Source organism: Watersipora subatra, chromosome 6 (assembly GCF_963576615.1).
Source record: "Watersipora subatra chromosome 6, tzWatSuba1.1, whole genome shotgun sequence".
In the NCBI taxonomy this organism is placed as follows: Eukaryota; Metazoa; Bryozoa; class Gymnolaemata; order Cheilostomatida; family Watersiporidae; genus Watersipora; species Watersipora subatra.
This window is the reverse complement of record NC_088713.1, coordinates 60,742,480-60,767,437: the sequence shown is the minus strand read 5'-3', so window position 1 is coordinate 60,767,437 and position 24,958 is coordinate 60,742,480. Positions and strand designations below refer to the sequence as shown.

The 24,958-nt window shown below is 35.3% G+C and overlaps 1 protein-coding gene and 1 long non-coding RNA gene across 2 annotated transcripts; one reads left to right on the top strand and one right to left on the bottom strand.

Annotated features, from left to right (window-relative positions):
* Positions 1–681: 681 nt before the first annotated feature.
* Positions 682–22,734, bottom strand: LOC137397930 (serine/threonine kinase-like domain-containing protein STKLD1). Its single transcript, XM_068084018.1, has 17 exons — positions 22,720–22,734; positions 21,854–21,940; positions 21,723–21,767; positions 19,724–19,903; positions 18,557–18,627; positions 18,367–18,479; positions 16,743–16,936; positions 15,991–16,162; positions 13,990–14,120; positions 11,431–11,539; positions 6,876–7,004; positions 5,749–5,877; positions 4,515–4,643; positions 3,022–3,153; positions 2,289–2,441; positions 1,771–1,850; positions 682–987 (listed from the first exon to the last, which is right to left on the bottom strand). The coding sequence occupies exons 1-17, from the start codon at positions 22,732–22,734 to the stop codon at positions 934–936; spliced, it is 1,923 nt and encodes a 640-aa protein (XP_067940119.1). The 3' UTR covers positions 682–933.
* On the top strand, positions 2,070–5,748 carry LOC137397951 (uncharacterized). Its single transcript, XR_010978933.1, has 3 exons — positions 2,070–2,171; positions 2,367–2,450; positions 5,628–5,748. It is a non-coding gene; the product is annotated as an uncharacterized lncRNA (long non-coding RNA).
* Positions 22,735–24,958: the final 2,224 nt, after the last annotated feature.

Genomic DNA, 24,958 nt, shown 5'->3' with positions numbered 1-24,958 from the left:
TACCTTCATAGAGACATCATTTTTTTACCTGCATAGTGGTATCACTTTTTTCACCTGTGTAGCAGTGTCACCTGTTTTACCTGCCTTATGATTTCACTTTGATTTGCATAATATGCATGTGATGGCTGCTTTCTGTATTTGCATGAACACCATCTCTGATAGCAATTATTACTTATGATAAATCATAGACCTATTAACTACATATCCCTAATAGTATAGGTAATAGGTCTATGTGATAAATATTCTCACCAATGGAGTGCGAGACTTATCCGTACCTTCCAGGTTTATTAATAACTTGTTAGTAATTCTAGTTATCTTCGGCTACTAGTAATTCATATCTAGTTGGCAATGTCCTAATAACTCTATGTTTCTACGTGTAATCAAACCTTTAGCCAGCTAATAAAATGGGTCAAGCACTTCGCTCGCTATGGTTTTGTATTCAAATCAACTTTTTCAAAGCAAAAAAGTTACTATCTAAAATATTTTTGTTTTGGGCTAGATTTGTATTTACATATAGGCTAGGCCATGTTTCTACGTTCTCAGAGTTATCCTCCCTCTGCTATTTTGGAGTTATTATTTCTTTGCATCCTTGAATTTAGCATTTCTTTGGCCGCATACAGGCTCCTCTACCATTACATTCACAAAAATGGTTAAATATTAGCATACAGGATTATATTTGATTGTAATATCGTTGTTGGTCATGATTGAAAAGTATTATAAATTATCTGGACGGAAGAGGAATACACCCTGTAGAATAAACAGCAAGCAAAAAGCTATGCAAAGCACTTGGTCAATCGTATAAGAATTATGCATAATCATAACATAGCGTTGATCAAATAGCAAGTGTTTCTGTCTCTTGTTACAAATGCTGTGTTGGAGGGAGCCATCTGCGTCACTAACCGTAAGTTATGTAAGAATGATCCAAAATGTGTCTCACTTATGCGCAGAGAGCTTGTCTAGTGCTGCCATACACGGTGTCATTATGTCCTGTCAACATAACGTGCTTGTTAAGATAGATACATGTAGCATGATGGATGTATGTGTTTTCTCAGAGTTTAATTATTGGCAAGTGTTCAAATGCAATTACGCTTGTTGAATATTAGAAAGTATTTCTATTTAAAAAATAGTAATCACATTAGCAAAATTCATTTTCATAATTATTTGCTTTTAATAAAAATAAGGTCAACTATAAAAAATATTTTGTTGTAGACTATGGCAGTGAGCTAGCAATGACACAGACAGCTTTTGTAAACACTCTTGAGATATACTATTTTATTCTTTATTTTACAACAAACAATATATTTTACTTTGATTAAAATTAAATAAATAACCTGAAAGACTCTTGCCTTTTTCCTCAGCCATTTTAAACCCTTTGGTTACAGCAGAACTCAAAAATTACTCAAAAAAATGTTTTTCACTAGAAAAGTATTTTTGCAAAGCGGAGCGTACATACAGTTTGGAAAAAAAGAAATTAATTTTTTACAACAAATTTAAAAATTTAATTGTAAATTTAAATGTAAATTTAAAAATGGATTCAGATTGAAAACCGTATTCCTGTAATGGGTCTCTATCCAAACAGCATTTCAAAATATTGGATATTATTCTAATTGGATCTAATTGGATGTAATTCTAGACATACTAAACATTTGCCATAATAAACAGGCTTGTCTTAATACATGATTATGCTCAAATCTTTTTACTGAAAGATTCCAAAGCAACCCGGCTTCTAGAAATCAGGTTGAGTGCCTACGAGCACCTACAAGTACTTGCCTGATTCTCCTTAAACCTCCTCATTACATCAGCCATCACCTTTTCACATTTGAGAGCTCCCATTTCAGACAAAATGTCATCTAACAGTAACAGATGAAAAATAACATAGAAACTGAACACTTCAACACCAACATACATGTACAACCTTTCATAGCCAAGCTAAACAGGTGAACATAATGCAAGTTGTCTGCTCTCTTGGCTATTTTTTGGCAGTAGACTTGCAGGAAATGATAACAAAAGCAGCCAACAAACAGGGGAAGACAACTTACGCTGAAAAGCAACATAAATAGCATAAACTAGTTTGTCACCTTGTTGTATTTGTAGAAAAACACTATCTCAAAGAGTGTAGAGTCAGCTGTCTCACTGAGCATGTACAAACACACTTCCTCTAACAATCAAAAGTGAGCACACAAATAAGTAATAAGTGAGCACACAAGTAATATACCAATACAGATAGATATATAATGTTATTGATTCATTTATTTTTCACTGAGCTCTGGATGACAGAATAAACTTACTGTACTCCGCGAGCTCCATAAAGAGAGTGCAGACATTCTCTACTACATCGGCATTGTCTTTATGCTTGTTATATGCAGCTATGATGATGGGAATTCCAGCTACTGCTGTGCCATCTATGGACGGGTTACTCAGCACCTTGTACGCACTCTCCTCTACAGCAAGTAGGTCAAACATGGAGTAATATATATATATATATATATATATATATATATATATATATATATATATATATATATATACATGTAGGTGTCTTTAGAACGAACAACAACTTGATACACTAGTCAGTAGTTAGGAGTCCAAGCTCTGTACACTAGTCAGTAATTAGGAGTACAAGCTCTGTACACTATCAGTAGTTAGGAGTACAAGCTCTGTACACTAGTCAGTAGTTAGGAATACAAGCTCTGTACACTAGTCAGTAGTTAGGGGTACAAGCTCTGTACACTAGTCAGTAGTTAGGAGTACAAGCTCTGTACACTGGTCAGTAGTTAGGAGTACAAGCTCTGTACACTAGTCAGTAGTTAGGAGTACAAGCTCTGTACACTAGTCAGTAATTAGGAATACAAGCTCTGTACACTAGTCAGTAGTTAAGAGTACACGCTCTATACACTAGTCAGCAGCTAAGAGTACAAGCTTTGTACACTGGTCAGTAGTTAAAAGTACCAGAACTATATATTGAGTATGTGGAGTAACAGCCAACTTGAATAGTTTCATATATTGAAAAAAGGCACCTACCATCTTGTTCGACCAGCGAGGCAAGAGCCATGCAGGCATTCTTAACGACCTTTGCTTGCTTGATATGCGTCTGCAACGCTTGGACCAAGTGAGTGACACATTCCTGCTCAGAGAGGACTGCAGCGTTACCATCTACAAAACACATTCAGGAGTGATAAGATAGTCTCATCAAACAGAAATGCAGCTGGTGGCATTCCCATGCTTACTTGGTGGTATTCTCACCGCTCACGTGGTGGTATTCCCAATGCTCACTTAGTGGTAATCCTAATGCTCACTAGGTGGCATTCCTACTGCTCACATGGTGGTATTCCCAATGCTCACTCAGTGGCATTCCCACCTAGCCTGTCTTGACAAACTGTTGTTTTTGCGGAGTTGCTCCCCCGTCGAGCGGGCGAGCAACACAACAGCTTGTCACAAGAAATACTGCACCTGATGCATCAGCTGCATTTAAAAGAAGTTGTTCTCTTCCGTCTATGCGGCTTGGCTGCAATGTTTTGGCGGTCGCTCCATTGGTAATCATAACGGAATTCACGCAAAAGTTAAGAAATGTAGAAAAAAATGAGATTACAACGTTTAACCAAAGACCGGTCTCTTTTGTAAACGTTAGTAGAATTTAAGAATAAAATAAATTAAAAATAAAATCTATAAGAACAAATAAAACTGACTGATACAAAAATAGAAATAAAACTGACTGAGAGCACAAATAACGACGTGTTTAGTCGCTGTTGTTGCCTAAGTTCTCAAGTTCTACTAAAGTTTACCGCAGAGACTAGTCGCTGGTTAAACGTTGTAATCTTATTTTTTCTACATAAATTTTTGCACGAAATTCGTTACGATTACCAATGGAGCGACCACCACAGCATCGCAGCCAAGCCGCATAGACGGAAAAGAATAATTCCCTATAAGTGCAGCTGATGCATCAGGTGCAGTACGTCTTGTGACAAGCTGTTGTGTTGCTCGCCCGCTTGACGGGGGAGCAACTCCGCAAAAACAACAGTTTGCCAAGACGCTAATTCTCAACACACACTCGGAGCTATTCTAAATGCTCACTCAATGGCATTCCCACAGCTTATTTGGTGGAATTCCCAATGCTCACTTGGTGGCATTTCCACCGCTAACTTGGTAGTATTTCCAATGATCACTTGATGGTATTTCCATGTAAGCGCTACCATTTATACATCAATAGACAGCCGTGTAATCTTTATAAACCTTCATACAACCAGGTATCTATGAAGATCTCAAGCAGATTAATTGCGTAGAGTGCCCTTTATAATTAATCAATAAATAATAATAACTAACAAACTAAGGATTGCTTTTTTCCTCATCTGCATTTTTTTCAAAATAAGACAATTCTCACATCTGAAAAGCTTGTGATTTGAAAGAAAAATTTAATCAAAGTCAGCGGGAGGAAATAAATACATGCTTTACTGAAATCTCCACATGCCCATAGTTATTTGGTGATAACTAATTTATGTATGAGTTAATAAAACAACCTTCCATTGAGAGGCTGAGAAGTGCTGCCGCTGCTGACTCTATGACTAGAGCGCTGTCACGATGAGTAGCCATTGCTGTTACTACATCTGGCAGACCATGCTCTTCTGTCAATATCTTAGCATTTGCTTCTAGAAACAACACAAAAATATGATGTATTTACAATGTATATAACGAACATGGATATATAAAAACTTCAAGTAATAGACAGAGAAATGACAAGTACACGTAAAGAGAGTTGTATACAAGCGTTGTAATGGTCGTCTCATCAGAGTACTAGCAGCAGTGTAACAAAACAGGATACACCATAAATAAAAAAATTTTGATAAAAGCCTCAAATGACAAAGAGTAACTGCGTCAAAACAGAATCTATAAATTTATAAATAAAACCTATAAATCAATAAACTAAACAAAATCTATAAGCTATCTATAGAATTAAAAGCAGACTGTAAATGTACAAGCCTAAAAAGAACCTCTAAGTCTATAAGCTGAATTTGCTCAAGTCGAAGCCGACTGCATAAATGGAAAATTGAGAGTTTTGCAAAACGAATAAACATCTTTCAAGGTCAGCTCAAGTTTAACAACTTCTGTAACATGCAGCAATACAGTCAGTAGATTAGGTCTCTAAATAACTCTGTAACCATTTTGTTCATTCTAATGTGTTTAAAAAAGGCAAGCACGATGTCACCTGTTCTGGCATATCTGTGAGAACAGACTTAGAGCAATAACTTTAGAAGTGTGCTTTGTAACGTTCGGCAATCTATTATGATTACAAAATAATTCATAAAAAGGTCATGAACTATACCCTAACAAAGTCATAAACTATACCCTAAAAAGGTCATGAACTATACTTTGAAAAGGTCATGAACTCTACATTAAAAAGCTTTTGTCACAATGACAGTTTAAAAGTTGTTCATAAAATGGAAAAAAGTGTTGAAGTTGAACTGCTGCGAATGCAATAGTAACAGAAGTCTTTCATGGATACCTATCGGATAGGATGGTCTCCTGAAGAGCTTGTTTAAACTCTAACTAAGTATTTTCGCAGTGAATGTGTTATTATGAAAGGGATTGTTACAATTTTGGCATAAGATAATCAATACCAAATTGTTTGACAGGACCAGTTCAGTTGAGCCTCCAATGAGGTAGACCTTGAAGGCTATGCTTCATCAAATATGGCCGATGCGTTATAAGGGACGTAAGAGAACAACAGCGAATGTTAATAAAGTAAAGGCTCACCATTGACTGTGAGGCTCCAGAGGGCATTACATGATGCTGCGACGAGCTCCGCATTCCCAGAGTGACGTCTCATGCAGGCTAAGATATCTTGTATACCCCCACACGCGCCGATAGCCTGCGTCGCTGACTCTACAAGACCATCTATTGACTGCCGCTAGTTGAACAGTGAAAATTAGCTACAAATAGTAGCATGACCTTTGAAGAAACATGTAAGACTCATGCACCTTTTTAGTAGGAGTTGTCATTCCTTCAAATTTCCTTTCATGCTCTAGTTCTTCTGTCAACAATTTGTATCAAAAAGTATACGTAGTTCAGTATTAAACAACTAATATAAAAAAAGTCTAAATCAAGTGTTTAGATTTGTTATCTTATGTCAAATATTTTATAACTCTTAGAGCAAAGAGAATTTGCTGCCAGGCTAGTTTCCTCGAATACCAACTATTTATTCTCCGACACCTGAGAAACGTTGTCTATGTGATGATACCAACATACTACGTCCACCATCGCTGTTTCAGATTATGAACTTTCTGTTACTACAGCTTACGATTCACTATCCCGACTCCTACACAATACTCTTAGATTAAAAAATTTTAAAACACGTTGGTTCAACTCAACCAAGTCCCGATTTTTGTCTTTTCGTTTTTTTCTTTTCTTTTTGTATGTAACAAAAAATGTCATTTTTTTGATGATTACATTTATGTAATTATGTAATAATTATTATAATAATTATAATAATGATTACATAATAATACATTAAGATGCTAATAATATTTATACCTACAACCATCAGCTAAAGAACACATGGCTTCAATTCCAGATCCTGTCTACACTTCACTTTTACACCAGTTAGCATGCCACACTAGTTATTATAAACAGGAACTAGCAAAATAGTGGTCTGGACTTGTGCTAGTCAAAAATGAATTTTTGTCAATCGGTTAAGCTTCTAAAAAGTGTCTATACAAAGGGTTGTGCCTCCATGCCAACAGATTGCAAAGATGACCTATGATCACAATTGTAAAATACATTACATTAAATAGTTGTACTTTTGCACAGTACACAGACTGAGAGTTACGTTCCGGTAATACGAACAAACGACGGGTAGTGAGATAGAGTCCGTAGTGGCTCACCATCAGAGGAGAGTGCTGTCAGCAAGACTACTGCAGCCTTGAGTAGAGTTGGAGAGTCTGAGTGAGCCTTCATTGACAGAGGAATGACATTGATCACTTCTCTTGTGTAAAGTATGTCACTGTCCTTAGCTACAATATCACATGTCTATGACAAATACAGTGTATACATCTATGTATGTTACAGTACTTACACTGTATAAGTCAAAGGGTAAGCGCTGCAGTCAACAACATCAGGCAGTTCAACTACCGTAATAAGTAAAACACATCTAGTAGTAAGTGGAGAGATTTTGACAACAGGAAATGGCTTTACAGGACTCGTTACTTCTAACAGTGTTCCTTACAAGAATGCGGCTTCCTTGAACATCGTCTTATAGTAACCAAAACAAATACACATACATTGGTTATTTCCTATTATTACTAGTAAGGGATTTGATGACATCTAATAAAATAAACAAAATATGGCTGGTAACATAATCAATTCTGTCGCTAGCAAACTAAAACTTCAAACTAAATTGCCTGCAAACTCATAAAAAATAAAATAATGTGACCATAGTTGGAATCATTTATTTTGTTATTCTATGCACTAGTACGCTTGGCAGTCTTGTGTACAGTGAGAAATCCTTATATCTATAACCAATTCATGAAGTCCTAAGGCGGCTGAGTGGTGTAGAGGTTAGAACGTCGGCCTTTAAATAAGAGTACCCAAGTGCAATTCCTGTGTGAGGCAATTTTTTGCGAATGCTTTTAGCATAGACTTTTAACTGCGATTTGCCAGTTAAACAGTTATAATCTTTATTTTCCTTCTGAAGTGCCTATTCATTCATTTTTTTCTAATTCTGTTCTAGACATTCTCATCAATCAATCTGAATCAATTTAAACTTCTATCATTCCCTTACTTACTATTACTCTGAAATATACTTAAATCTGTCCATAAACGCAGGACATAGACACAGGAGTTAATACGTGGATTATGATAATGAATTCGAGCGGGTTTATGGACAGACATAAGTATATTTTTAGAGTAATAGTGAGTAAGGGAATGATAGAAGTTTAAATTGATTCAGATTGATTGATTGATGAGATTTTTAGAAAAGAATTAAAAAGAAATGAAAGAATGTGCACTTAAGAAGAAAAATAAAGAAAATAACTTTTCTATTGGCAAATTGCAAATGGCGCACCGGTCTTTGATATATAATGATATACTAGGATGCTAGATATCGAATGTAACTGATCGGCTAACACGCCATCCAATCAGCTTCTCACTATCACACAACACAAATGAGTAGCTAGGCTGAATTGAGAATTAAGCCTGAGTGAATGAGTAGATTTTGGAGTTTTGTGCTCTTGATCATGACTAGCTAGGCTGAATTGAGAATTAAGCCTGAGTGAATGAGTAGATTTTGGAGTTTTGTGCTCTTGATCATGACTAGCTAGGCTGAATTGAGAATTAAGCCTGAGTGAATGAGTAGATTTTGGAGTTTTGTGCTCTTGATCATGAGTAGCTAAGCTGAATTGAGAATTAAGCCTGAGTGAATGAGTAGATTTTGGAGTTATGTGCTCTTGATCAGCCCAACAATACTGTTAAACTGTGCTGCATTTTTTTAAAAACATAAGTTTTTACCATCTATGTAATGTGTTAAACTCACGGTTTGCGAGCTAAATGCAACCCGCCGTGTAATTATATCCGGCAAGATTATTTCACACTATCATTTGTCATGACCCATCAATATGAAGCAATAGTGAGCAGGGCTACATATCCCATAATGCAGCGCTTCAGCTGCCTTGCTGTGTATTTCTCTCATTAATTAACCTTAGATATTAAAAGATATTACAAAGCTAGCCATTAGCTGGAGATACCCTTTATGATGAAGAAGAGAAAAGTTGATTCTGAAAACAGAGTTTTAAATAACTGATGTGAGGGTGGGTATATGTTTACTGACAATGCCGGTAAACCCGTGTGGCTCATTTGTAAAGCTAATGTGATTTTAATTAAATAAATCTATTTTATATTTATTTAAAATTTAAGTTTGCTGTAGAATAATATTTTCATTTGTTTTTATTTATATTTATGCTCCAAAATCATTTAGTTTTAGTTCAATAAATGTTTATCCTGTTTGACTCGCAACCTCTGCTTGACTCGTGAAATGTGTATTGAATTTTGTCCTTTCATGCAATTGAGTTTGCCATCCCTGATCTATGCTATAGATCCATACTAAATAAACGTTATTTTTGCTAATGAGTTTTTGTGATATCCTTCAGATATTACTTTCACAAGTTGCATTATACTTGCACTAACAAGGTCAAGGTTAAATATTCAACTGGTTCCATTAAAGGGAAAGAGCCTAACACTGTGTAACACACTGACAGTGTCTAACACTAGCCTAACACTGTCGTGTTACGTTATTGAATTGCTAAACTAAAAAGAGATAAAGGAAACTATAATACATTATTAGCAACCACACAGTTGTTAGTAACTAACACTAAGTGCCATACCCACTACCATAAAATGCCACGCCCACATCAATAAGTGCCACACCCACTATCATTAGGTGCCACACCCACTACCACTGAATACCACACCCCTATCAATAAGTGCCATACCCACCACCATAAAGTGCCACGCCCACATCAATAAGTGCCTCACCCACTATCATTAAGTGCCACACCCACTACAGCTGAGTACCACACCCACTACAGCTGAGTACCACACCCACTACAGCTGAGTACCACACCCACTGCCACTAAGTATTACACCCACTAGTAATAAGTGCCACAATTACTAACACTGAATACCACAACCACTATCATTACGTGCCACACCCACTACAACTGAATACCACACCCACTACCACTAAGTGCCCCACTCACTACTATAAAGTGCCACGTCCACCATCAAAAAAGTGCCGCACCCGTTACAAATAAGTGCCACACCCACTACCACCAAGTGTTACACCCAGCTCAAGTAGTCAATCAGTCACAGGTAAAAGACTATATCAGCCAGGCAAAAAAGTAAAATAATTTGTTACAGTAGGAGAAAGTCATGAGATCAGAATCTCACAGAAAACATTATGAAAGATGTGAAAAGTGAAAAGTGGGTCACGTCACATCAGCCTCAAAGTTTGAGTTAGACTAAGAGCATACGATGAGCCACGCACATATGAGAAGTTAGTATGGACACCAATAACCAAGATCACAATTGTGAAAGTTTCCATGGCTTAATTAGGGCAGAGACAAACAACTTCAAAATTTGCCACCATGGATATTTTTTCAGCCAGTAATTTTTTACTGCCACAAGTGAAACACATCAAAATTCAAACACTTCAATTTGACTGGTTCAGGCTTATATACGGATAAGAATCTACTGCCCATTACTGCACACGTATATGTAGATGCAGCTAACAGCCAATCAAACAGAGCGTTTGAACACAGCTTACCAATCACAGCAGCTCTATGAACATCTACAAGCAATACAATTCAAATACAAGCGCCTAGCATATGGGAAGGTTTACAGTGCATCTCAGCAAGAGCAGAATAGCGTGTTGGTAGTATACCTTAGCTTAGGTATGTTTGTGCTGTGTAATAAGGAAGATGAGCTAGGAGGGGGGAAAGAGATAGCCACCGGTTTAGCAGATAGGATCACATACTAATTAGCTGTGAACAGTCTACAATAACTAGCGCTAGCTTGTCTTCAACAATAACCATATTAACTGGCTTACAAAATGAGGCTGGCCAAGCAACAGCCCTTACTGAAGCGAGAGCCAGTGTACTTGGCATTTTTACAAGCATGCCATGTTTGCAATATATTTTTTTCATATGTAATTAGCTAATTTGGTTAACACCGAGCACACTTTTGGCCTTTTAAAAATTATTGGAGTTTACAATTCTGCTACAGCAGGAAATCTGTTAGCATCGCGTGATAAAATAAAAATAATTTTTAATATATATTTTGTTGGTGAAAGTATGAATAAGTGATCCCAAGCACATATAAAGCATCATGTTCACTGTTTAATCTAATTACTTACAGGATAGATTTAACTGATGAAATTAGACTCTGTACTGCCACGTCTCTAACTGGTAGAAAAACAAGTTTAGAATCTACCAAGTCTGGCCATCAAAACTAAAAGTGCCTGTCAACAATAGCTTTGCTGTTCCACAAAATTCCAATAGATTCCCTCTGGTAGTATTATTGTATTCATAAACTGTATATAATCAACTGTTCTTGGTGTATTCTACTTAGAACAAAACATCCTAAAACTAGCGTAAACTTCAAAACTTTTTACCTACTGCCTGTAAATACCACCAACAAAGAAAGCAGCCCTAAACAACTGCCAAACCATATTTACTTATTGTGGAACCACAGAGTTCTCAATGAGAGGGGCGTTCAAGCTGATTAGCTAAACTAAGTTTATGAGAGACCCAGTTAATCATAGCAGCAGGGGAAGTGACAAGTAACATCAATAGCTAACATGAACTAGAGGTTACAGTAGTAGCGTATTATAGTGACTGCTGACAGCAACAGCAAGTGCTTGCAAGTTGTTGCAGCTGTGACACTCACCACCCACGATAAGGTTATTGATTATCTGATAGCCAAGAGTCTGTATCTCAGTGCACTTGAGGTGATCTTTCATGGCCTGTACCAGCAGTTTCTTTTCACTCGTGTCAACCTGTCAACACAAAGATCATAGAAAAAATCCAAAAATCTTTGCAGCGAAATTAATGAATCAACAAAATTAGTTGAAGAATATTCAATAGAACTATTTATAAACAGCACATAGAGAGAAAAGATAGTGAAAATACGCGAATAATTATACTAAATTATATTTTATTATAATTATTTTAATGGTTATAGTAAATTATAAATTATTATAACAAATTATAATTTGTATAATATAGTTATAATATACATAATTATAATATTATTATAATATTATAATTTATTTATAAATTATAATAAATTATAATGTATTAAATTTAATCAATTTTAATCTACTATAATTTAATCATAATGAACTATAATTATTCTTATAATTTTGTATAAGAATACAAAATTAGTTCAACAAAAATAAAACACTAAATGATTTTGAAAAATGTTGAGCTTTTATATTCCAAACAAAGTTTTGAGGTCAACAAACAAAATATGAATAAAAGTAAGTATTAAAATATAGGTAAGTAAAAGTAAGTAACTAAAAGTAGGTATAAATTGTAAGTATTAAAGTTAGTGATACAAACTAAAATCTATTCCGCTAATTATAAAGACAAAAATGTTTTTTTATTTAAAATGAAGCTTCGCAGTAGACAAAGTTTTTGTTTTTCCGTCTGGAGTGAGAAAAGCAGAGTTTTACAACTCTCAACTTTGGAGCAACCTACATAAAATTAGTCATGTTAAAAACAGCATACGTATATCTAAATTTAGCGCCGCTGCTTTTAATGTTTACAAAAATGACATAACTTGAAAAAAATTGGGAGTTATGATTCCTTGAATAAAAAAGACGTCCTTTAGGAAATAGCAGGCTTTATGGTGTGGATGTATTTTCTCTACATCTAATGAGTGTTCTTTTTTCGATGTTAGATAGCAAAAGTTTCTTTGTCGCTATTCTTTTTTCACAAGTTGCGATGTAGCGACATTTTCAAGCAACCCGATTAACGTGGCTGCTGCTTGTGCCAGCTGATGTGATGTGGAGGCAACTCTAGAGATTCAATAGTTCGCAGAAACCTCACAGTGAGTTGCCTCTAGAGATTTAACAGTTGCCAGGCAACAGCCAAATTAGGGATGTTTGTATTAAGATAAATCTTTTAAAAGCAAAAACACCTTTTTGTCCAGAAAAGTCTTACACTATCTTTCGAAATACTGTCTTTTTTATTCGTAAGCTGATGCCACAACTGCTGACAGCACCAACCTTACTAGGAAACTTTCCATCAGCCAGCTGAACAAATCTAAGAACAATCGTACTGCGCAAATATCTGCTAATAAAAGTACATTTATATGTAATACAGCAAAAACAAGCTGCTCCAGGTGAGGCTCGAACTCACAGCCTCTGCATCTCATACTGTCTATAAGTACAGCGCACTAACCGATTGCACCACTGGAGCATCTGTACCCATGGGAGCCAAATGGATAAGCAAGCAAGCCTTGATAAACAATTTCATTTACGGGCAAAAGTTCCACAAAAATTATTCATTGTAACTAAAAGAGTTACTAAATGGAGGCTAAGTGATACAGTCCAACTGGATAGCTTTGTCTTAAGAAAATGTTAAACAGATGAATTAATATTCTCAGCTTTACGCTGGTTTTCGTTGGCATCAAGTTAGAACTCCTAACCCATGACGTCTATCACCTTTCTCAGTATAGTGGCTGGTCCTAGCAGAGCAGAGAACTACACTTTGTCTGCCTCCTTCTTGATAGCCAAGTATTCTTTTAGCTTGGTTACAGTTTCCATTGCTCCCACCATTAGGTATTGCTGGTACAGATGTTTTCCAAAACTGTCTTACTTCTCTTGTGAGTTCTCGACAGTTCTCTATCTTTTCCTTCTTATTTTCTTCTGTTCTATGATCACCAGGAAGTATAATGTCTATAATCTATATGTGGTCATTTTCCTTGTCTTTCACCATGATGTCTGGTCTGCGGACTTGAATTACATCTTCTATTTGTAATGAAAAGTCCTACAGAATCATCTATTTGTTGTTCACTAAAGCCCTCTCCTCGGTATGTATATACCATCTGATAGCATGTTCTGATCCATACTTCCTGCACAGGTTCCGATAGACTAGTTGTGTCCATTTTCAGGTCATTTTCTATGCTCAGTTTGTGCCAGTTTATGGCACTCAATGCACAGTTCATTATTACTATTATTACTATCCTCACTATCATTATTACCTAACACCGTTAGCTATATAAGAAATACAGCTTATAATATTATAACCTAAAGATGAAATGAGCAAATGCTTGGGATGGCAGAACTAGCAATAGAAAAAGTCAAAAGAGGACAACTCCAAAGTTTCTGCTTACTTTTAGCTGCTTTTCATGCGTGTAATGGAATGAAAATGCAGGCCTTATTTTGCTTCTATAAAACTTATTAATGCAGAATAGACATAAACATGTAATCAACCAACATACCGGATGCTTATTTGGTGTTCGTGACAATTCCTCGACGTATTTTAGTGCCTCCTTCACGCAATTTTCACTATGATGATTTTGCTTGATATATTCAAAGACAGCAGGGCAGCCCTTGCCTTTAGGCACTGGATCTGTAGACATATGCAATAATAACTAGGAAACAGATTAAGGTATACATGTACCTACTGTTAAGATAGACGATGAACATTGTTCATAGTTGAGTAATCCCTAAGCCTGATTCTCCTGAAACGAGACGTAACGATAACTTGTACGATAACTTACTAGCAATACAGACTTCATCCAATGATCACAACACTAAGTATAGCTCATGGAATTCAATAGAAACAAACTTTGTTTGCTTCAGATTTACTCATATTGAAACTGGTACAACCTGCCAGGAATGCCAAGTTTCATTTTTCTCACTTGGCGCTGAGTATTGGCCAACGTTATTGATTTCATCTGAGCCCCTTAGCAATGCCAGCTTTTATCATAGCAAAAAATGACGCATATGATAATTAGTAGGCGAAAAATAAACTATCAGTTGAATTTACTGCCTTTTGGGCAAAAGAGCTGAAAGGTTTAATCAATAGAAAACGTGAGTCCTCAACATTCCTCATCTCTTCTCATATGCACCCGCCATGTTTAGATGAAACAGACATTATTCAAGTTTAGTTTTCCGAATCGTCTCTAACATTCTTGAGAACCTAGGCTTTACTTATTGACCTCTGTGGTATTAAAACTTCATTTAAAAAAAGAAACAACAGAACTTCATTCATTAAAAAATCAGTACCAAAACCTTTTTCCGTTCTATCATAAGCCTGAGTTCTAAATATAAGTTCTATCATAGGGTAAGCGTGAGGCCCCGCATACTTTCTCATACAATTTTCTCCGCTACCTCCTAGGTCATTTAGTATAATACTGGTAAATAATAGAACCAAAGAGATCAATGAGTGCACCTTATTTGAATGTATACATAATTTCACGCATTAGATTTTTATGTAAAAACTGTGAAACATAAATTTAATCTCGGTTCGATTATTACAAAAAATACCAACAGCCAACTGAACTAAACCTAATATATTTTACTATAATAAGAGCCATGCACATCCAAAGCCATGGTTAAAGGGAAAACAGAATTCATCAATCAGGATTCGATCCCAGAACAATCATCTTGATTAACTAACAATCTACCAACTGCACCAATCAAACTTCTTGGTGCCGCGGAGAATAGTTGTGCAAATATTAGTTCTCGGTGATTTATCAGGACACCTGTCAATCACTCACGGCACACTAGACTGCCAAGGTATTAATATAAATCAATATCTATATTAGCTGTGATAAGACAGACTGCATCAAATGATATACAGACCCACAGAAGGGGGCTGTATATCATTGCTGCATCGTATAAATTACTAGTACTAAAAACATCAGTTACAACAGCTCTAAAGCTTCAATTTTAAAAGAAAGTTTAAGATTTTGAGCGCTATTGTCATTCCCGGGTCGAGAGTCCACCAACTTCACCATAATCCTATCATATTCCTATAATAATCTTATCATATTCATATCATAATCTTATCATAATCCTATCATAATCTTACCATAACCTTTAATCTACATACATAAATTTCCGTGTTTGTCTGTATTCTGCTGCAAGACCTGTTATAGCGATAAAGTTTTAGGAATGAAAAGTCTGCATTGAATGGGATAAATGAAGACGGCAATAAAGATAAGATTATGATGACAGGGGTTGCAGGTTCTATACGTGAAGTATACGTGAACTTGCAGTAACAAAGGTTACAGGTTGCGTGTCGAATTGTGGTGACAGGGGTTGCAGGTTCTTTGGTAGATTATAAAGACAGAGATTGCGGGTTCTATGTGAGATTATGTTGAAAGAGGTTGTAGGTTATATGTGGGATTGTGATGACAGGGGTTGCAGGTTCCCTATACTTTCCATTAGAATGGTCGAAGTAAATGATTAGCATGATTGTATGCATGACTCACTCTTTTTCACACTAGTTACATCTTTCCTTTTGCTGTCAACAAGCTGAGAGGAGCTAATGGAGAGACACTCTCTGATGTATGGCAGCGACAGCAGCTCAACCGCTGATGGTCGCTGACTGAAGTCATGTTGGAGCATGGTTTTGATGACAGAAGCCAGATCTTCTGGGTATTTCTACAAAAAAAGTCTACATATGGGACTGCCTGTCAGCCTGCGCCCGGGATACTAAAGGAATAGCACAATATCTTTGATTGATAAGTTCAGCCTGTGTCTTTTACTGTCTTTTATTATTTCAAGACTAAACTTATTAAAATCACTCTGGTGAATTTAATGAGTGTAATAATTGACCACCACTCATTAAAATCACTCAGGTGATTTTAATGAGTGGTGGTCAAGCTATCAATGACATATTTTACTGGCTATGAAGACAGGAGCTGAAGGCATGGTGACTCTGATGCACTGTAAATAAATCTGAGTTAATCTTATTTACTACTAGTTTAATCAATAGCTGTCACAGTCCTCATGGGACAATTTCAACTTTGGAGTTATCTACTCTTACAACACTACTAGTTTAATCAATAGCTGTCACACTTTTCATTAAACAATTTCATTTTTGGAGTTATCTACTCCTATAATGCGACACTAGTTTTTCTATGTTTACACTCTTTACTGATGAGTGATTTTTGGTATAAATTTTGTTAGAATTGGTAGAATAAATTTTAACTACCAAATATGTAGGCAAGCCTGACTGTACCTCCTTTATTTTGGTCAGAGCTTCTTCAAGAGCAGCTGGGTTAGACTTTATGTCAAACAGGCACTTAGACATCTGATCTCTGTCAAGGATACCACACGTAGCCATCTCTAGCGCTATGCATCCAGCAGACCATACATCAGATCTCTCATCGTAGGGCCTCTCAAGCACTTCTGGAGCCATCCAGTTCATTGTGCCTAATAAAACATCAACTTTCAATGTCACCCTTTCCTATTTGCTCCATTGATTAATTTGCTATAAAAACTCTGTTTCTCATATATCAGTTATGTTCTATAGCTTTTATATCTCTATCATGCTTATTTCCTCAAAATCTTAGTTCCTCAAAATTCACTCACATTTTAATATTTAAATATTATAAAACTAGAGTTGTTTGCACTACACAACAAACAGTTTTATCCTAGAATACTAGATGGTATGAATGTAGAGATAATTGAGCAAGCAAATGTATTCTGTGTCATAACAGAGCTTTGAACGTTAAAATTAAGCCTCAGGAACCCCAAACATAGTTTAAGTAGTTATCAGCTACCTGCGAATAGAGAGAGAGAGAGAGATCCTAAGCTAGATAATTAAATAAGACAACTAAATTATATTCAGACTTCACTAGTAATATTTGCTATAAATAGTATTTAGTTTACAAAGAACTTCATCATATCAAAATTAAAGTTTTTCAAAACCGTTTACTAAGAATAATTAACAAGAAAGCTTATGATTTTTCTGCTAATCCGCTATTCAACCTAAATAGAATTTTAACTATTAAAAAGTTATACAAATACAAAGTACTGATAAAAGCACACAACACATTTTATAAAACAAACAAAAACAGGACGATAACACATTTAATTACTCGTCAAACACACATAAACCTAAAAATACCCTTGTTTAAATCAAAAGCTGGTCAATGTTGTTTGGATTATCAAGAGTCATTGCTATGGAATCTACTACCGGTTACACTGAGTAAAATTGTAAATGCTAATTCTTTCAAAAATGAACTGAAGCGCTACCTCAGACAACCAGACTAGACTAAACCAACTAGACAGACTTCTGCTTACTCTACTTTCAGGTTCCGCGCCTTGATTAGCCTTGCTATTGCGCACAGGGACCTCATCATCACTTTCCCTGGAGTTACATTTTTTTCTATTTCTCTTGTCCGTTTATACTGTGAGAAACACTCTTCATATTATTTTTTGTGGTTATATTATAGATGAAAATAAACAAACAAACCAAATATCCCCAGTCTTGTGATTTTCTTTCAAGCAAATAAACTAATATTTTAAAATTTGCCAACTTGAACCTATGTTCCACTTTTAGACTTAGTTCTGCCACACCACTAACTCCTCCAGCAAGCTATCAAAGTTTGTATATTTGAATATACTGTATTTTTCGCTTTCAAGCTAAACAATATGTAGATACTTTGCTTTCCAACACAACATCAACTCTACATCAATGTATTACTGTAGCTATGCACACCGTACTTCCGCTTTAGGGTCTGAAGATAGTCACGGGAAGGCCAAGGTCAACTAAAGTCAATGTTTTCAAAGATTCACACAGCTGTCTGTAGCGCTACAGACATCTACTCATGCTAACTTGAATAGCCTTAGAAACCTACCAACCGCGGTACGAGTACGTGTTTTAGCATCTCCCATTATGGTTGCCACACCAAAATCTCCAAGAGATATACTCAGATCTTCCCTCATAAATATGTTGCTAGGCTTGAGGTCCCTACAATGCAATCTTAGACTTGAAAGAAAAGTTTGTATATAAAAATGTAAATATATTTAAGAGGAACAAAGGCTAACCTGTGTATAACCTGCTTCTTATGAACAAATATAAGAGCTTCAACAATCTGTCCTAGCCACTTCTTTAGTATCTACAAAAGAAGGGGAACAGCTTTACCCACCCCCTTTATAGAAAGCCCTAACTCTGAGCACAATCTAAGGTATTGAGAAATGGACATGTCTCGAAATTTGTCAAAAAGCACAAACAAAAACAAACAGTGCTACAAACAAAACACTCGAAAATTGGGTAAAAATGAAGTTTTTATTTGAAAGACTTTATTGGTTGAGATAAACTGAACTCTACTAGGTTGAAGACCAGCTCTTGGAGAATGGATAATCCTTGAAGGCAGTTCTGATGGTCAGGAGAACAGTGACAGGAGGTTAGATAACCTAAATCATTTTTTTTTCAAAATCATTTGTAAGCAAAGCTCCATTTTGCTGATTGTTCCAAAAAAAGGTTTTGAGCCATAAAGAGTGAATGATGAAACATATGCAACACTGATTGGTCAAAACACCATCACAAACAGGTAAATTTTCATGGCATTTACTATAATTTCAAGTTGATAAAATATACTTTGTCTAAAATGCCTACAAAACATTTGAAAAAGTAAAATGCATGTTTGGATTGCCCACAAGTTATTCCAAGTTCAGCCTGATCTGACCTCCGCACAGTTTACTGGGCAGTGGCCATAGACTTCTAAATCTATAGTGTCATTGTAATTCTATATTTCCAGCAAGATGATAAAAACATGCAACAAGCACAAACCTTCTACATAGAAAACACAGTGAGAAACCTGACTAATTACTGTGAAACTAAATCTATAACTTGAGAACCTTAGTATACACAACATATTATGAACTTGCGCGAAGATTTGGAAAACTATTTTACCAATTCCAATTCTACCATTTATAAAATTATTCTGCTAAGTAAACATATTTCTTGGAACCAATATTTATTACATATTATATATCAATATCAATATATATTTATGGTCTTTGTTCTAGCCTTGTAGCCCTATCTGTGTTAGAATAGTAATAGAGTATGTTTATTTTACACCCACAGACCTCATTGAGTAACAGACATTAAAAGTAATATAGAGTTTTAAAGTTAAATAGAACGAGTCGTAGACTTTAAATAAAATTAAAATAAACCGATTCTACGACAATGAGAAACTGCTGCTTGCATACCAGCTCCTCAATAGGCTGCTTGGAGATCCTGCGCTGCTTGAGAACTCTGTCCAAATCACCATTCTTATAGTACTCCATAACAATGCAGACAAACATGGCCGCTACTTCTTCATCCCAAGTAACAAAAAACTCTTTGTATCCACAGACGTATGGATGCTGCAGCTCTTGCAGTGCCATTGCCTAGAAGAGCAACAACAAGTAAATTGTGAATTAATCTGTTATCTTCCAGTAAGCATGGTTTCAATTTAGAGATAAAAAAAAAGCTTCACGAAGTTTTATCCAGTTTTGATGGGGTTTGTCGATTCATATTATTGCGATTCAGCCAACATTGTGTTATTATGAAATTTATAACATTCCATGAATATTTATTGATTTTGGATAAAGTTTTACTTCTCATGAAGCTTAGCAACTGTATAAGCTACGCTTGTATAGCTGATTTTTCACAGCTGCTTAAGGTCAAGCTAACAGATAAAGCAGCTGCCCTTTAGCAAAAGACTTGAAAGAGGTGCTATTGCATGTGGATGCTCTCGGAAAGCCCAACATGAATTACAGAAACTTAGTCTAAAAAGTCAGTCTGCTAGCTATATAAGTAACCAGTCAGCCCATGATCTCAAGCAAACTGTTTTTACGAACTTTGGTAACCACACTTGCATTCAATCTATAGTATAAATATGCTCACTATTAGAAGGAAAAAGACAGCAATTGTAAAGACATCAAGTCGTAATTTCCAACATTGTAATTCAATGAACAAGTCTGAAGGTTTATGGGTAGATATGTACCCATAATAAACAATGACTACTGAACAAATATCAATATTATTATCGACCAATTTCCATCCATCTGCTTTTTCTGTCAGGAAACAATCTTAATTCTCTGACTAACCAAATTACCGGCGTTGCACGAGTATTAAAAACAGCTTATAAACAGTGACAGGTAATGTAGTTGTCTGCTACTTGCCATTAACCTAGCACAATGCCAATGGCTAATACGAATAAACTAGTATCCCTATTGCTAAACTTAGTAATGAGAGCTAGCTTTAGTGACGTTGCATCGTAATGTAGAGTGCTATGCATATTTTAATCTAGATAGTGATTCATATCACCCAATGAATCTACTGCATCTCACGTAGCTCAATGAGTTAGTTTATCACCTAGTGAACAGAAGGTTGTGAGATCAAATCTTCTGTGATACGAATTCATCATTGCTAGATACTAATCACTAGATTTCAATAGCTACAGCTGGAAAGATTGAATGACAGACTTAGAGATTTATAGATATAGACTGGAACGATTGTTTTGGGTTTTTGAATAGCTGATTAAGATTAACACAGTTGAGTAGCTCAGTTGGTTAGAGCGTTAGTCTAGTGAGCTGAATGTCATGAGGTTGAGCCCAATATTGGCCTACATTTTAGTTGTATCCTTAATTCAAAGCGCAGAACTTTGTGAGGGCATAAAAGTTAGCATATTCAAAACAGTTGCTATTGCAACATAGAAGGCTTTGACATCCATACTGTGTTTTATCATAACTGACAATCTAACATTGATCCACAAGTCAAAGTTTATTAATGATAAATCTGTGAGTACTCTTAAACAAATGAAGCTGATTTCAGCTAGAAGAATTGCAATAGAAATTGTAATCAAATATAGAAAAATTGTTTTTCTTTCAAAAATTACAAAAAGAGTGAATTACAAAAAGGAAAATTATGACCAGAGAGAGTAGTAGCTACAATTCAGTTTTTTCTTATTTTTCATTTCAAGCATTTTATCTGTTTAGTCTTATGTTTTTAATGTGTGTCTAAACACAACCATATATGTTCTATGCGTGTATTTTAAAATGCATATGCTAGTAGTAATAGCAAAATAGAGACATTATATCATTACAAGTTTCACAACAAAAATGTTTATCGAGCTTGTAAAAACACAAGGACACACTTTTAACCTTCAGCTTCTCATGAAATTCAGAGACATGAGCAACGAGTAACTTACACCATAATACTAACCTCTTGAAAAGCTTTATTTGCTTCTCCCTCATCATTACACTCTACCTACAAATAAAAAAATATATTGTATTTATTGCATTTTTGTTTTAACATTATCAAGCGGTACACAAACATAGCAGCAGTGTACAAACCTTTTTAAGTACATATTGTTTGCCATTATCCAGCCTCTGAACTAGGAACACTGAGCCTTGAGCTCCTCGACCTAGCCGGCTTACTATCTAAAAATATGATATAATATTGCATTATACTATTTGGTTAAGCATTAAAAGTCATTATGATGTCATGAGCTTGAGGCACTCTAGAAAATGTTATTTACATTTTAAACATTATTATTATTACACTTTGCACATAAGCTTGTTGCTACTGTTATCATTGCCAGCTACCAAGTATTTTATAAACATGTAATTTAGAAACAAATACATTGTAGATCATAAATTTAAATGGTTTTTACTTGAAAACAATATGAAATGTTTTGCAGTCTTCGAGCACTCTAAAATGAGCATTGTAGACTATCAAGAGTTTTAATAGTATTTTGAATAAAACAAAAGCTTTGACTTTTAAAACTTGAGAACATACAGCTGTAAAGAAACAAAATTTTGTTGTGCTTGTCTGCCATAAATGGTACATGGCAATGGCATCGATTAAGTTCATATTTATCCATTCCTTTATTTAGCTACCTCAAACAGCACGCCCTGATGCGATATTTATCAAAAATAGTTTTGAATTACTATTGAACAACATTCAAACCAAATATTTTCTTTAAAAAACTTTAGAATAATACTTTGGAACATCCTAAAAATTGTTATCTGTGAGATTCAACATTAAAATATCTGAATAAACAATCAAATGTCGTGACAGAAAAGGTCCTAGACTTAATAACGTAAATAAAACTAAAATAAAAAATAATTTCATATTTAAGTGATTTGTTCATTTTACAATTAGAAAACACTTTGAAACAAATTTGTTCTTTTACACTAATAATGCTTGTAAAACATGCCTCATAATTCTCCATCTTTGTAAACTGTAGCAACGCCTCGGTTTGACGGCGGAAGTGCCCAAATCTGCACACAAACAGCAATACGCTTCACTCGGTCTGTTGTAATCAACGAATCATTTGATACGAGTGATAACTGCTAGAAATTCACGCTATTACAACGATTCCGTTCTGCATATTTTGCAGCGATTTTGGTCTGGCCTAAAGAAATATTTCACATCCTTAGAGATCAACTCATTTAATTAGTTAGAGCAGTTGTGTAATTTGATTAGACTTTTATTGACACAATATGTATGATGTTATGATGAAATGTAGCGTTAGAGTAACTTTTTAGGCATGAATACTACATGATTTCACACCAATAACACAATGGTGCTCTCGCACTTATTAGCCCTCTGCATGTGTCGATCTTTAATTTAATTTTGAATATATTTTTAAACACATCTGTATGTATGTATGTAGTTAGGGGTTTGACATAGCATTTATAAAAAAGTTTGTACGTTTGATAATATTAATTACTTAAAAAATCAAAAGTTGTGACCAACACTGTCATGTGGAATTATGTCAGGGAGTAATTATGTTATACACAATTAATCCGAATCCACTTAATCAGAGCTGAATTTGCTTTGTCATCTTATTCTAATCTGACTATTTTCAGCTTGTGCACTTTTGCTTAGCTTGTGTGAACTAATTTGATTGTACTTACCAGTAAAAGATACCTCTTTATTCTATAAGTGAAACAATTAAAACTAACGAAATTCTAAAACAATAATATTGATGACAACAGGTTAAAAATAGATAATAAAAGTTACACCCTTACTCGAACGGTCATCCATGTGCCTCCGCTCAGGCCTGTATGACTGTCTATCTCAACAGTCAAACGAGAGTCATGACAGTCTATAGAGGAAGAGGCTCAGCAGTTGGAAGGGAAAGAAGCTCAGCAGTCGGTGGGGAAAAGGTCATTGCAACTTTTATAGATGTGTTTGTTAGTATGCGTGCAGTATGTTAGTAGTGTTTAGGTGCTCAGGTTCTGTTCTTTATGCTGCAGAGGGTTAGTATGTAAGCGGACTTGTCTCAAGTACATCATGGAAGTGGACTGATTGGAAATGACGACTAATCTTAGCCTTTTTGGTCGTGTCTAGTTGAGGTCTAATTTCTTTTGGTGGTTTTCTTGTGGGGCAATTGACACATCTTCTGTAATGGATTCCTTCCATTTTGGAGTTTCTAATTTGCATGTTGGTGATTTCCTTATTATTGGATCTTTTGACATTTTGGGCGTCTCTCTGTTTGTACGTATTGTGTGTATATCTTGTGGTCTGGCTCCACTCCCTGTTGATATCTTGTTTTGGTGATATCTCCACAACACTACGGAAGTTCTTACTACACGGATAAATAAACTTACATTGTTCATTATCACATTGCTTGCGTTAACAAAAGCGCATTGGTAATCAGTTTGACTGTTTAATTGCTAAATTGACCTTTCTCTGACACTCACTTCATAATCCAGTTTTATTATTATTAGATCGAACCCATTGATAATTATTGATAATCGATGATCAATTATTGATAAGTTTCTTTGCTTCTCTGAAACCTTTGCTATAATTTGGGGTGTTTATTTTTTAATGTTCAGCTCATTCCATTTTATAATGCGTGCTGAATGTTTGGGATTTGTTTGCTGATATGAATTGATTATGTGGCTGTTTTTATAATTATGCAAGGTCTGCTTTAGGTGCATCTACAATATACGAACAGGACAGACATGGTAATATTGAATTAAAGTATATCATCGGATAAAAACGTAAATGTTGCCTGCATATTGTCAGTATTTATCTGTATTAGTTTTTACTTTTGCAAATATTGTATCGAAAATAGTTTATGAAAGCCAATCAAAATAGTTTGTATTGAGTTAGCCGCCTAACATGAGAAGCTGAATGGTTCTGAGTCTAAACTACTGCTCTGTACTGGTTTTTTAAAACTTAAATTGCTTGAGTTGCATGCCGGTACTTTTGTTCTTGTCCTTGACCCTGAAGCACCATCTGTGGACATTTTACAGATACTCCACTTGCTCTTAACTATACACACTCTACAAGTTGCCTCCTGTAGTAACGTATTATGTTTGTTATTATTTATCTTGTTTAAGTTTAAGATGCAGTGGAAAAACCTACAGAAGAATAGACCTATGTCTATTGTTTAGAACAAATCAAGGTGCAACATGATTGCCTCTATTGAGAACTTCCCAGTG

Bases quoted from the DNA above. Each gene is read 5' to 3' on its own strand.
- LOC137397930 (XM_068084018.1), bottom strand. The intron at 11,540-13,989 runs GTATGTTGGTTG...TTGTGTTGACAG, and splicing joins GAACACCAAATAAGCATCCG to GTTGACACGAGTGAAAAGAA. The intron at 5,878-6,875 runs GTGAGCCACTAC...ATGGTCTTGTAG, and splicing joins GACAGCACTCTCCTCTGATG to AGTCAGCGACGCAGGCTATC.